General features: G+C 47.1%; 1 protein-coding gene across 9 annotated transcripts in view; it reads right to left on the bottom strand.

The window, feature by feature from the left end:
- Positions 1–15,241, bottom strand: part of enox1 (ecto-NOX disulfide-thiol exchanger 1) — a 312,484-nt gene that overhangs the window by 263,466 nt on the left and 33,777 nt on the right. For all 9 annotated transcript variants that reach the window (XM_073045990.1, XM_073045991.1, XM_073045995.1 and 6 more), the window contains 3 exons: positions 9,758–9,931; positions 6,950–7,156; positions 2,511–2,744 (listed from right to left, as the gene is read on the bottom strand). In XM_073045990.1, coding sequence (XP_072902091.1) covers positions 2,511–2,744; positions 6,950–7,156; positions 9,758–9,931 — 615 coding nt within the window. The remainder of the gene's footprint in view (positions 1–2,510; positions 2,745–6,949; positions 7,157–9,757; positions 9,932–15,241) is intronic.

The following is a 15,241-nucleotide window of genomic DNA, read 5'->3' on the forward strand; positions in this document are numbered from 1 at the left end:
AATTTTGATCAGGGAGTGAACAATTAAGGCATTTCAGATTTCCCAGGGTTGTTAAATGGAAGCAATTACCTCTCTGAAGTGTGTCTAGATCACAGGGTGTGGGGGGGGGGGGGGGGGAGAAGAGCGTTGAAACTTCAGTCAGGAAAAGGTGTCATTAATCTCCACAACAGAGTGTAGGATGGATGTGGCGGTGGGGAGAGGGGGATGGACGTTTCGAATCATTCTGCTGAACGAAACCGAAGAGCAAGTCAATAATAAACCTAAGAACTGAGACAGAGGGACTGCGTTCAGCCATGGGGAGCAGAGCAGAGCAGGGTCAGGAACAGATCAGCAATGATCTGACACACAGGAGGGTACTTGCTGTCTTTCAGTAGTTACAAAGGCCTTCACTGCTTTTAATAAAGGGTGACAACCCAGACTAGAAAATATTTGTTTATAAATCACCAGAGGGACTGGGTAATTAATGACAGCATTGTGAGTTGGGATTACAATTAAATGAAAATCAAAGTTTTAATTACAAAGTGCACCAATCGCGATTTTTTTTCCCCCTCGATCAATGCATGAATGTGTGAAGCAGGAAGAGTTCACAAAGTCATGGACACTACTCTTGGAACCTCTCTGCACTCGCGAGCCCCATTTTGCTGTTAAAGGGATACCACCCTTGGAGTGCAGTTGCAGAACCCACCCTCAGCGACATCACCGAGGCTCCCTGCCCACCTCTCACCGTGAAGCTCACCCTCTTCCACCTGCAACATATTCGACCTCACTCCACTACACTAAGGGCGGCAGCCGTCTAATCAAACAAATCACTGAAACCCGGAGAAATTGAAAGTAAACAATCCTGGAGAAATTTGGCAAGGCAGGCAGCATCTGCAGAGTCGCCATTTCACGTCAATGACCCACCCTGATGGAGAAACATGAAACTTCTCAAGCAAGGTCATGGACTTGAAACACTGAACAGTTCTCCTGACTGAAAAGTGGGCTTATATGCATCAGCGACCCACAGTCACTACAGGGAATCAATACTGGACCTTCTTCTACCTGGGTATCTTGTGCATCCTTCTTTTCAGTGAACGTGGCCCACGTTGGGCATTCTAGTTCACTAGGCCTAGACCCTGCAGCACCTGAGCAGGAGGATGGAGACCCGCTTCCACTGGTGGACCCCTCCACATGGAGTTTACTACCGAACTACAATCCCCATGGTCCTCACCCTGCCACTGGCATTCTGCATTGAGGTTATTGCACAACGTTGGGGAAATACCGGAGCTTCACACCACAACTTACTGGACCCTATGTGGAACATGTTGCCGGTTGGGGATGAAACCCAGAGAAGTACAGAAGTAGAGGGGTGCAAGGGAAGGACAGTGGGCATTCAGGTGAGAGGGGGCGTGCGAGTGGGTCTGAGGGAGACTGCAGGAGACAAAGAATGGAAGTATGCTGGGGGGAGGGAGTGTGCACTGTGTGCACCTTGTGCAGGATTCTCCAAATTTAATTTGCAGATTGAGTGGCAGAGAGCAAATGCAATGCTAGCATTCATTTGAAGAGGACTAGAATATAAAAGCAAAGATGTAATGCTGAGGCTTTACAAGCCACTGGTGAGGCCTCACTTGGAATACTGTGAGCAGTTTTGGGCCCCTTATCCAAGGAAGAATGTGCAGACATTGGAGAAGGCTCCAAGGAAGTTCACGAAAATGATTCCGAGATTGAAATATGAAGAGCATTTGATGGCTTTGGGCCTCTACTCACTGCAATTCAGAAGAATGACGGAAGACCTCACTGAAACCTATCAAAGGCCTGGACAGAGTAGATCTGGAGAGGATGTTTCCTATGGTGAGGGAGTCTAAGACCAGAGGACACAGCCTCAGAATAGAGGGATGCCCTTTTTAAGAATGGAGATGAGGAGGAACTTCTTTTAGCCAGAGAGGGGTGGATTTGTAGAATATGTTGCACAGGTAGCTGTGGAGACCAGGTAATTGGATATACTTAAGGCAGAGGTTGATAGATTATTGGTTAGTCAGGGCATGAAGGGATTTGGGGAGAAGGCAGGAAACGGAGGCCGACAGAGAAAATGGATCAGCAATGATGAAATGGTGAAGCAGACTTGATAGGCCAAATGGCCTAATTCTGCTCCTATACCTTCTGGATGGTGTACACAGTGCTTTGGGGTAGTGAGTGTGCATACAATGGCAGTGAGAATGTATCGTGCATGAGGGGGAGATGGTGTGTACAGTGCATGGGGGGGGTGGAGGGAGTGTGTTAGACAGAATACATAAATACTTGGGCACACACTTTCAGCTGAATTATTATCCTATTAATTCAGATACTGCATAACTGTTACTGCTCCTGCATCAGGAGCAAGTTTCACATCTGCGCATTGTTAGAGACTCATACCAAGGAGAAGCTACATTTTGAAGGCTGTGCCACAGATGATGTACAAGAGTCCCTGCTGAACAGACCGGCCGGCCGGCCCCGTCGGGGTGTAGCCTGTTTAACGATAACGCATCGGGTACCTTTCAGCTTCTCGGTCATCAGGCTGGCCTCGTGCTCAGAGTAGTGCATGATGGGTGCCGGTGAGGGCGGCCGCATTTGCTCATCCTCCAACATGCGCCTATGGCGCTCCTCGCGCGCAAACATCCGCTGCTTGCACTCCCACTCGTAAAAGTCGTCCCTGGCCTGAGCAAAGTCCACGTGCAGGCGGCCAGTGTCCTTCTTGTCCGTGCTTGAACCCAGCCTCATACGGTAACCTGAACACAAACAGAAGGTCTTGCTCAGCATGAAGAAAACCAGTTCCTGCAGTTATTGGAGGGGTAAAGACAAATAGTAGCGGGCAGGCATTTAAGGCGGGAGGGAGGAAGTCCAAGGGGCAACAAGCAACCTGCTGGAAGAACTCAGCAGATCGAGCAACACCTGTGGGAAGAAAGGAAGTGTTGTCATTTTGGGTCAAACCTTGCACCAGGACCTGAAACACAACTCGGTTCTTCCAGCAAATTGTTTGTTACAGATTCCAGCATCTGCAGTCTTACATCTCCAACCACACTGGTAGAGTCACAGAGAAGTTGGAGAAGGCCAGGACAGCAAACATTCTCCTCAGAATCAGGTTCAATATCACCGGCATGTGTTGTTTTGTGGCAGCAGTACATAATAAAAACACTACAAGAAATACAGTGGTTCCAAGTTAAATGGGGCCATCGGGGCAGCTGATTATTTGGGACAACTTTTAAAAGAATAAAAACGAACCAAAACAAAAATAGCCAAGGATTCCCTTTGCTTAACCGGGACAGGAGACTGACTCGTTAGAAACTGTTTGACAACAGTCACGTGCACTTGTGTCACCATTAGACTCTACACTGTGCTAAGAGTGAACTGTGCTCACTGCACATTCTTGTGCTATGTTATCTATTAGGGCCAATGGACAGTGAGGCAAAAAAGCAATAATTTTTATCATTGTTGGTGAGAAATCAGCAGTAAGACAACTTGAACTGAGTCGCTCACTGCGGTTTCAAGCATTCAAGCTTGGAGATGCCAGAAACGGTCAGGAGTAAAAAAAACACTAAATAATTTCACTACTTCAGCAAGTTAGGAACTATGAGGAATTTGAAAGGTACAGAATTGACAATCATCTTCAATGTTGCAAAGAAAATGAAGATTCTGGAGGGTGCAATTGTTGAAAGCATTATATTAAAAACACCAAGGCATGAAACATAAAGACGAGGAAAGTGACATGGATGACTCATCTTAGCCTGAACTAGTGACTACACAGGATGCCAGGTAATCTATTGTTGGATTATGACACTACTTCAGGCAGGAAGTCCATTATCTGCATGAGATGTCTGCACTGATTTTGCTCATCTACAAACAAAAGAACACTGCAGTGGACACTTGATAACAACTGTTAGAAACTAATACACAATTTTATGGTACTGTAGTAGTATTGGTGGTGTTCTAAATAGTTTTCTATTTAAGTACAGAATTACTCACTTAAATGGTAATTTGCATTTTTTTAAAAAACCTTTTTAATCATTTGCATGAAATTTTGGCTAATTGGGGCAACCGCTTAATTTGACCAAATAAATATGACATGATTGTTTCAATATGTTGGATACACCTTCAGAGATGTTGACACCAGAAACTTGACACTGCTTCCCCTTTCCACTGCTGGCCTCTCAGTGAAGACTGGTACGTGTTCTCCAAGATCTCCCTTCCCGAAATCCACAATCAATTCCTTGGTCTTACTGATGTTGAGTGCAAGGTTGTTGTTACACCACCACTCAACCAGTTTATCCATCTAGCTCTCATACACCTCCTCGTCACCATCTGAAATTCTGCCGACAGTGGTTGAGTCACTGACAAATTTATAGATGTGTTTGAGCTGTGCCTAGCCACAGTCATGGTGTGGAGAGAGTAGAGCATTGAGTTAGGCACAAAACCTCGAGATACTCCAGTGTTGATTGTCAGCAAGGAGTAGATGCCACTTCCTATCCACACAGCCGGTGGTCTCTCGGTGAGGAAGTCAAGGACCCAGTTGCAGAAGGAAGTCCAATGGTCCAGATCTTGGATCTTGTTGATTAGAACTGAAGTAATGATGGTGTTGAACGCCAAGCTGTAGTCAACAAACAGAAGTCTGACATAGGTATGGCTACATCCAAGTGACGCAAGGCTGCATGGAGAGTCAGAGAGACCACTTCCACTGGAGATCTATTGTGGTGATAGGCAAATTGCAGCAGGTCCAGGTCCCTGCTGAGGTAGGAGTTGATTCTGGCCATGACCAATGTCTCAAATCACTTCATCACAGTGGATGTGAGTGCAACTGGGCGATAGTCATTGAGGCAGCTCACCCTGATCTCCTTTGGCACTGGTGAGGTTGTCACCCTTTTGAAGCAGATGTGGGAACCTCCGACTGCAGCAGTGAGAGATTGAAGATGTCCTTGAACACTCCTTCCAGTTGGTTGTTAGATTTTTCAGTACCCTACCAGGTACAACGTCAGGGCCTGATACCTTGCAAGGGTTCGCCTTCTTTAAAAGATGTTCTGATGTTGGTCTCCAAGTCAAATATCACAGGTCAGCAGATCCTGCAGAGATTCACACTGGTGTAGTTTTATTCTCCATTTCAAAGCGTGCTTAAAGGTGTTGAGCTCATCTGGGAGGGAAGCATTACAGCCATTCACGTTAGGCTTTGCCTTGTAGGAAGTAATGGCCTGCAAACCCTGCCAGAGCTGATGTGCATCTAATTCAGAATTGTTTTCAATTAGATTTTTTTTTGCTCTTAAAACGGTGTTTTGTGGGTATTACCCGGGCTACTTGTATAGATCTGGTTCACAGACCTTGTATGCCACAGTTACAGCCCTCAGTGGACTGAAACTACCAGGTTCATTCATGGCTTTTGGTTTGGACATATCCGGTATGTTCTCGAAGGCACACACTCATCCCCATAGACCTCGATGAAGGAGGTAACAACTGTGACACATTCCGATTCAAAGATAAATCCCTGAATATCTTCCAGTCCACTGATTCAAAGCAGTCCTGCAAGTACTCCTGTCTCCCTTGACCATAGCTTTGTGGTCTGTGGTCGTCTGTCTCTCCCTATACCCCGGAGTAGAAGTACAGCCAGATGATCTGACTTTCCAAAGTGCAGGTGTGGGATGCCACAGTAAGCTTTCCTGATGGTAATGTAATGGCAGTCAATTGTGTTGGCAGGTGATATGTTGGTGGCAGTTGGTCAGAGACTTCAAGCTGATCTGGTTGAAATTCCCCACAATGATAGAGAAAGCATGATGGTGTGCTGCCTTGTGACTGCTGATCATGGGGCCCAAATCCTCCAGTGTCTGCCTAACATTGGGCAGGGGTGGGAGTACACCACTACCGGGATGACATCGGGAAAGCACCCTTAGCAGACAAAATGGACCACAAGTGAGCAGGACTGTGACAGAACTGCCAAGTCTGTGTAGCACGATGAAACACACCATCTTCTCTACCTTTGGAAAAACTCGATTGTTCTGGGCTGCATCGGAAATGAAGTGAGCCAGGTTTCTGTGAAGCAAAGCACTCGACAGTTCCTGATATCCCTTTGGTACTGCAACCTTGCTCTGAAGTCCTCAGAGACTGTATGTTTGCCAGCAGCATAGTCGAGAGCGAGGGTTGGTCCGAGGACTCTGCATTTTAATCTGACTTGCAGACCAGCACATTTCCTCATTTCCTTTTACTCAAGGGAAACCGTACTCATGACCCGAGTATGCCAACTTTGGGGATTGATAAGATGATTTAAAAACATCTTTAAACAATGCTGCTTACTGAAGTACCCATGGCTATAACTGTAGATTTCAGCCGTAGTCCTAAACAGGAATATTTGATGATTCCATCGGAACTGCATGCAAAGAGTCACCACTCATCTTGGAAGGACGCAAGTGAACCAAATTGCTTTGATTGTCATAATTTCTGGAGAGGAGTCACTTTTTGATAAAATAATAAACTGAAATGCAAATTCCACAGCTGCCATAATGGAAAATGGCCAAACGTGCACCAGTTTACATTCGAGGATTGGCGGTGTAGAGGATTAGCAGCTTCAAGTTCCTGGGTGTTAACACGTGGGATGAAATCCCACACCATCAGGTTCAAGAACAGCTACTTCCCTTCCACCATTTGATCCTTGAACTGACCTGCCCAACTGTAATCACTGTCTCAGCAAGACCACAACCACTTTGCTGCTACAACATCCTTTGTGTTTTTTGTTCCATTTGTGTTGTTCTTAGTCTAATTTATGCCAATGTTGTGTATTCGATGCCATGGGACACGAAACTGTTGCACGAACGTTTTTTATTGTGCCTCTACGTACAATGTGGGTTCAGACCTCTGCACCGAGTCTGGATCTCTAGACCCTGAACTTGGTAATCTTAACCCAGCCACTCTAACACACAGGACACTCAGAGAAAGGAGGGGCAGGCTGGTGGTGTACCTGACAGGTAGATGGCCTTGTCCACCATAAACTCCTCAGCAAAGCGGATGTGGCAGAAGTTCTTCTTGCTTTTGCGAAGGGCCGTGATGGTGCCGCACTGCTCGAAAACCTCCCGAATGACTTCCTCTGTGGCGTTTTCTGGCAAGCCACCCACAAACACCGTCTTGCAGCCGGGCGGTCGGTCCCGGGTTGCTGGAGGGGGCAGGTCTGTAGGATACAAAACTCAACAGCATTACCAGGGAGAGGGGAGGGGGCTACTCTGGTGGTCTGTTCTTTTTATTTCTTCCTCACAGGGAGCTTTAAGAGCTGAAAGAGGAAAAGCCTCCTCTTTGCCTTTCCCCATTACTTAGCCCATGCCCGGAGCACCTTAGCCTCCTGACTAGTAAAATAAAAGTCCAGAACTTTGTGTAGAATACTTCCATTTTCTCTGTTATCCATCAGGATACCATTAACTTTAATTCACTCCTGCCTATAATCAAAGCTTGATAATCTCTAAGTGACAGAGAGAACGGTCCCTACGGCTCACCTTTACCAAAGATGCAGTCTCTTTACAACTTCATCCCACATCAAGATAATCCTCCACTTTCTCCTGGAGTTCCTCCTCCCCCCCACTTCCATCCACCACCAACACGTTCATTCATCTGGCCTACTGAGCGACTCCAGGCCTACAATCCCAATCTACATCCGTCTTTTTGTGGGAGGTGTGGAACAGTCCGTGCTTCAATCCTACACGGGCCCACTCACTCTTCCATAGCTGCTAATGGCATTGGTCTTGCTCACTGCAGTCATGCAGAACTTGATCACCTCTGACCCCACTGCTCTCATCTTCGCTGATTCTTCCCTTCCCTGGACCCATGTCTCCACCTCAGAGGAGACGTGAGCTCCTAGCGTCCAGCTGTTTGGACAAAGGGTCTCTGATCTGAAACATTATCCGTTACTTTTCCCACAGATGCAGGCCAACTTGCTGACTGCTTCCAGCATCTCTTTTTATTATAGATAAAGTTTGCTGAATCTGAATCACTACACGGTACAGGAAAATAGCACAAATTATTGTAAAACAATTGCCATAATTAGCTTTGGACTAACCTCCATAAAGTTCTGCATTACCAATCTCAATTTGCCACTCTCCAGGCGGGTAACACTTGGCTGTCCTGCGTGGGGAAAACCTCTCACCATCAGTAATAGACCACCCATTTAAATACTACACGACTAACCAGCCCATATTTGTATGTTCCCAATTCCAAGCTCCTCGCAAAGTGTAAAAGACACTTGATTAATGTGTTTGCATTTAAGGAAAGCAACATGCCGCCTGATTTTACATGAACTGCTGAATCCCATGTCATAGTAAGGACTTGCTGCACTCTGTCCCACTTGAGTCAATTACAGAGAGCTTCTCCTTTGACTGGGAAAATGGTCTTCACCCAGACCAATGTTCTCTGACCTCACACCCTTCTTCCTTAGAATAAAGTTGCTTAGAATAAAGACTGACTGTTCCGGACCATCTCCACACAAAAGGTTTCTTCAGAGAAGAATAAATCAACAATGGTAGGTCTGTCAGTTCTGCCAATCACTAGATGGCTGCTGATTAACCAATCAATGGATGCATACCAAAAGCTCCTTACTAATGAATTAAAATTGGATAGGTATATGGACAGGAAAGGAATGGAGGGATATGGGCTGAGTGCGGGCCAGTGGGACTAGGTGAGTGTAAGCGTCGGCATAGACTAGAAGGGCCGAGATGGCCTGTTTCCGTGCTGTAATTGTTATAATGAGCCTATGCCTCAACTATAGCCTCATCCACAAATCAAGTTATCCAATGAACTGGGCCTCAGAAGAGCAGGAGAGCTGGAAGACAATACACAGTGATCTGGGACTTAGTCACACAATGACTGCTGCTGTTGAGGGCTGGTCTGCAGTCCTGGATATTCCCAGAATCCACAGCCACGCGAGGGTGACCGTAATGTGAAGAAGCACCCCCCAATTTCACCCACAAACCTCTCCTTCCAAATCACACCATCTTGCACTTGACAAAACTGTTTCTGCACATCATCTATAAAATACTTCAAACCAGCAATTCAAAGCCCAACAAAACCAGTCCTTTCTGCCTACACCATCTACATCACTCCATTCTCTGCAAATTCATGTACCTGTTGAAGATCCTCTTCAATACCACTATTGTTTTGTATTCACCACCACCCCAAGCAACACATTCCAGGCACTCAGTACAATATGAAAAAAAAAACAACTTGCCCTGCTATCTCCTTTGAACCTACCCTCTCATCTTAAATACACGTCCTCTGGTATTAGGCATTTTGACCCTGGAGAAAAACAACAGACGTTTACTCTGCCTACACCTCTCAATCTTACTAACTTTTATCAGGTCTCCTCTTAGTCTCTGTTGCTCCAGAGAAAACAACCATCGTTTCTTCAACCACTCCTTTTAATCTAGGCAAACCTCTTTAGCACTCTCTCCAAAGCCTCCACATCCTTCCTATAATAGGGTGACCAGAATTGAATGCAATACTCCAGGTGTGGTCTAACCAGTTTTACAAAACTCCAACATAATTTTCTGACTCTTAAACTCAAGTGACTTGACGAGTGAAGGCAAGCATGCCACTGGCCCTCTTTACCCCCCCCATCAAACTGTGCAGGTACCTCCTGGTCACTGGAATCATTCTGGGAATCCACTTGGCACCTCTAACCCAGTCCAGCGTCCCGTTTCAACAGGGAACGAGGCAGGGATGTTGAGCCTCCCCCACTCCCCAGGCCGCCTCCAACAACCCCCGGCAGACGTGCCCTCACACTCACTCGGATTTGCAGGGAAGAGTGTGCACCTGGCACAGTGGATGATTTCCTTCACCACCGGCAATTCTTGGGGGACAACTGGTCGCAGCAGACCTATCTCAGTCATGGTTGGGTTAACTGGAGCCATCCCGGTCACGAGCCCCAGGCCATGTTCGAATGCAGGCATGCAGATGGGATCTGTAAACACAAGCCAATTGCACAGCTGTAAAGATGTCGTGTCTGACACCAATCAGACAGAGCTCCAGTGATACATCATTCAAAAAGTCCCTGAAAGACAAGCTCCTTGGCAGAGCTCTCACCGCTGACTTGACCCAGCGATGCTCAGCGGGAAGCACGATGCTCTGACGAGCAGAGTGGGGGGAATTCGACCAGCGGTTTTCCAGAGCCTTTTGTTGTCTATCTCTGACCAGCCCACTGCTCAGAACCCTGCTGAACAATTTTAAATGGTCTGCCCATGACCTATCAGAACCCAACACGGGGACGCGGGTCAGGCAGATACCCCCTTCATCTACCGATTCTTACGCTTCCCCACCCCACCCAGGAACTGCAGACCCCAACTTACTGAACATCCCCCCCCACTTCACTGACCCCAGCAACCCACTCCTCCAACTTACAGACAACCTCAGTTACTGACTGAGACAATGAACCCCAGCAGTCACTGACAGACCAACACCCCATTCCCCTGCCCCTGCTACCCAGAGACAGCAGACCCCACCCCTCGACTCACTGACCCCACCCCCACGGCACTGAGTATAGTGGCATCATCAACCCCACCTCCCTCAATCCACTACAGCTTCACCCCTCACTCACCCAACACCCCAACTGTCAAAGATATTCCAGCTGCTCCCCCTCCAACTGGTGTTTGCAGACACACTCCCTCAGCGCTTTACCCCAGGCGGTCTGCGGGGGATCTACCCCAGGTGGGGTCAGTGACCACTCACCAACAGTTAGTTGGGACTCAGCTTGTGCACAGCTTGGCCATCCCCGAGCCTCAGCCGCTGGTGCACCAGGCAGAAACCGATCATCTCAGGCAGGAGTGACAAACGCAAAATGCTGGAGGAATTCAGCGGGTCTATGGAATGATGAAACGGTCTTGTTTCAAGTCAGTACCCTTCTTCACCGTTAGTGGGTTCAGAGTTATTTTCACCCTGTAATTTTGCCACTGCTGAATGCAGTGAGGGGGGCATTTTCTGGAAATTGCCAGCTATCAGGTGGTGTGGGCAGGCCTTACAGGGCATTGCCTCAGGCTGAACAATGGACTATTTGTAGAAATGTTTCAGAAAATCATACAGAAGGTTCACCAGGCACTGAGTGAAGAAATCTCATCTTTTCATTTCCACATTAAATGTCTCTTACTCTACCCTTGTGCGCATTAACCAGGAATATTTTGATCCATGTTTTGACTAAACTCACTGACAGAGTCTCCAGGGCCCTGGGTGCGAGAATTCCAATAGTTCACCACATACTGGGTGAAGTAATTTCTTGTCTCCCTTTTCCTATTTGGAATGTCTCTTTACTCTGAGTTCCAACCTCTGCACCCAAGGAAAACAGCTCTCTGCATCCTTCAAGAAAGTTATAAGTTTTGATAATCTCTCTCATTATTTTGAACTCTAGAGAAGTTTGACATCTCTGGACCTGTACTCAGTGGAGTTCAGAAGGAAGAGGGGGCCTTCTCATTGAGATCAATGTGAGCAGCACGGACACGGACAGGAGGTTTCCACTTGCAGAGGAGCCTCGTATCGGAAAGGCACAGCCTTTCGAACTGAGATGAAGAGGGGTTTTTCCAGATAGGGTGGAGAATCTGTAGAGTTCATTGCCACAAAAAAAAGCCATGGAGGACAAGTTATTAGCTGTATGTAAGGCAGAGCGGCATCAGCTCTCCATTGGTAAGGGCTACAGGAAGAAGGCAAGATGGTGCTAAGAGAAATACAAACTAGTTATAATTGAAAGGCTGAGCAGACTCAATCGAATGGCCAAATTCTACTCCTATATCCTCTGGTTTAACAAGGTCATAGTCTGGTCAATCTCTCTGCCGGTGGTTTGGTGGGTCAGGGACTGCAGTCATTGGTCAGGAGGGGTTGGTGAGAGGGGAGTGCACATGTCAATGCTTCAGAAATGGAGTAGATGACCAGTTCTCATGCCAGTGTGTGTTCCTGCCAGCAACCTCTGTCACACTACACTCTGCTCAGAGTAGAGGAGCTCTCCCTCGCTCGAGCTCAGTTGCCACTAACATTAGCCACCAGCTTAATATACATTGCAGCTAAACCCAAGTGCTCGTCGGGCTGAGCCAGGTTTGATTGTAACCTCCGGTGGCACATGTGCGGAATTGGCACAATCTCTTTGTGACTGTGTGGGAGGAAACGGGGCACCCACATCCCAAAGACATGCAAGTTGGGCAACTGACTGCTGTCAACTGCCTGAAAGATGGGTGTCTACTAAAATTTGAGAGACTAGAGAGCTAGCATATTCGCAATGGATCAAGTGGCCACTTTCCATGTTGTGTGGAAGTGTGGAGACATGGAATGAGAGAATCACTCAAAAGGTGGATCAATAACTGGTTTCATCTTGGAGAGGTCTCAGCAAAATTCAAGTTCCCAAACCAGCCCCACTCAGCTGTGGTCTACAGCAGAATATTTATGATGAATAACTCAACAGGTGCAGCCACACAATAAGTCAGGCTACTCCTGACATTGTATTCTGTGACATCTTTTCATTAGAGGCAGATGCTGCCGCAAGTGAGGCAGACCACGAGCAGATTAATGGGGCCTGTGTTTAGCGAACAGGAACACAGACTACACATTGCATCTTGGAGACTTTCATTGGCAAGAGCCCACCTGGAGCTGTGCGCACAGTTCTGGGCGCAGTGCCTCAGGAAGGACACGCTGCCCTTGAACAAGTTGACACGAGTGCAGCAACAATCCAGGGATAATGATTTCACTTCATGGAGAGAGCTTGAGAAAAACAGGGCTATGTGCTGTGGCGAGCCTTCCAAAGCTTATGATATTCTTAAAGGATGCACCCTGGGTTAGAGTCAAGAACCAGGGCAAGTCTGAGAGTAAAGAGATAGGCTGCACGAGAATGCGAAGAGGATAAAATTTCTTCACTGTGTATGGCGAAATTCTTTCACCCAGGTGCTGTAGAGCCTCAGTCAGTAACCTCACTCAAAACAGAAAATGGAACTTTTCTGGTAAATGGACAGGAGGATAGAGCAGGAAAGAGCATTGAGGGTGGAGGATTAGCCATGAGTAATCTCTCCTGCTTCTTCTCACAACACTCACATTCTCTGAAAGTACTGAAACTAGGGCCTGAAAGGGTTAGACTGAGGGACTCCCTTTAAAAAAAAAATCAGTGGAGTTGTGAGCAGCGAAGGTTGTCCAAGGATATAGTGGGATAGAGTTCAGTTATGGGCAGAGGCATGGAAGATGGAGAATAATCTGGGAAGGTGTACAGCATTACATGTTGGGAGGTCAGATCTAGTATATAGTAACAACACCAATGTATACAGGGATTTTGGGGTCCAAGCCCTTAGCTTGCTGAAAGGGTCAGTAGATAGTATGGTAAAGGTGGCAAATGCATGCTTGTTAAAAAAAACATGGTCAGGGCATTAAATACGAGAGTCCGCTTTGGTCAGGCTGATTCTATGGAGGGAAATTGAGTCATAATTTCAGATCGCGACTCTTCCTCAGGACTAGAAAGAGGGGAGGTGGCCAGTATAAAAGGGTGAGGGAGGGAGCAAAGAGCTGGCGTGATAGTCAAATCCAGATGAGGGGGAAAGATGGGCAGTGGGGGAGAGGGTTGGTGGAAATGATGGAGGAATCTGGCTGGTGATAAAAGGCTGAAGAATATGGAATCTGATAGGAGGGGACAGTGGGTCATGAAATAAGGGAAGGAGGTGAGGAAGGATACTGGAATGTGTGAGGAATGTGCAGATTAAGGGGGCAGGAGAGCAGAAAGAGAAGGAGTAATGGGGCCAGTGGGAAAGGAGAAAACAAAAGTGGGGGGTGGGGGGGGGGGAGAAGAGGTGGGAAACAGAGAGGCTTCCGGAAGCTGGCAAAAAAATTTTTTTTAAAAAATAAAAAAAAATAAAAAAAAAAAATCGCTGTTCATGCAATCAGGTTGGAAACTACCAAAGCAAGATATGAGGTGCTTTTCCTCCAATCTGTGGCTGGTCTCAACTTGGCAAAAGAGGAGGCTGTGGACAGACACGCTGGTGTGGAAATGGACTTTGGAAAGCTGGCCTCCAGGAGATCCAGTAGATGGAGAGAAGGAGCGTGACAAAAGTCGTCTCTCAATCTGGTCCGGTTTCACCGATGTAGAGCAGGCCACACTGGGAGCACCAGACACAATAAATGACACCGATTGATTCCTACGTTAAGAAGTGCTGTTTAGGACCCTGAATGGTGCCGAGGCTGAGGGAAGAGGTACAGCACTTGGCACAGTTGCGGGAATAAATGCTTGAGGGAAATCAGTGGGGAGGGAAGTGGACAGGGGGATTCACAGCACGAGTGATCCCTGAGGAAAGTGGAGATGAGGAGGGAGGGGAAGATGTGTTTGGCGGTGGGATCCTGTTGTACATGTCGGAAGTCGCAGAGAATTATGCATTGGATGTGGAGGCTTGTGGGGTGATAGGTAAGAACAAGAGAAACCCAAAGCCCTGTGCCTTTGTGTCAGGCGTAGGGTGGGGGGAGGGCAGACACGTGGGAAATGGCGAGGACAGCATTGACGATGGTGGCAGAGGCTGCACCGTTTTCTGAAAGAGACATCTTGGATATCAATGTAGCAAAGAAAGAGTTGGGGACCTTTACTGCCATAGGTTTGTGATATGGACAGTTCTACGTAGCTGACAAAAAGGCAAGCACAACTGGAGCCCACGCGAGTGCCCTTCAGTTTTGAGAAAATGGCAAGAGGCAAAAAAGATAATTTGTTGAGGGCGAGAACCAGCTCTGCCAGATAATTTTTTTTTCTGGAATTTTTCTGGAAATGGGGCACAGAAAGATGGTCAGTGTTTTTACAGAGAGGAAAGCTCAAACACGGGGTAAAGGTCAAAAGGGAGAAGGGGCACACTTAAAGGAGATTTATGAGGTAAGTTTTTTTTAATTGAAAACATGAACCGTGCCCTGAGAGGTGGTGCAAGGACATACAATAGCAATGTTTATGAGGCATTTTGACAGATATCCAAGCAGGCAGGAAATGGAAGGGTGTGGACCACGTAGTTTAAGTTGGCCTTCTGGTCAGTACAGGTGCCAATGGTCGAAGAACTGTTCAGCGAGGAACAGGCCCTATGTTCTAAGGTTTTAGAAATTTCTAACACCCGCTGTACTTTGTTTCTGATTTATTTCAGGCTCTGTGAACCCCAACCACCAGAGTAGCTGGGGCTCCGACAGAGATAGGAGCTCACAACATCTGCATCAGAACCGCCTCTCAACTTAAGCTGAGTATCTTGTTGCAATGCTCACTAGGTCAAGACTCCCTGCCCCAAGGAGGGCA

The sequence above is a fragment of the Hemitrygon akajei genome, chromosome 5 (genome assembly GCF_048418815.1).
Source record: "Hemitrygon akajei chromosome 5, sHemAka1.3, whole genome shotgun sequence".
Classification (NCBI taxonomy): Eukaryota; Metazoa; Chordata; class Chondrichthyes; order Myliobatiformes; family Dasyatidae; genus Hemitrygon; species Hemitrygon akajei.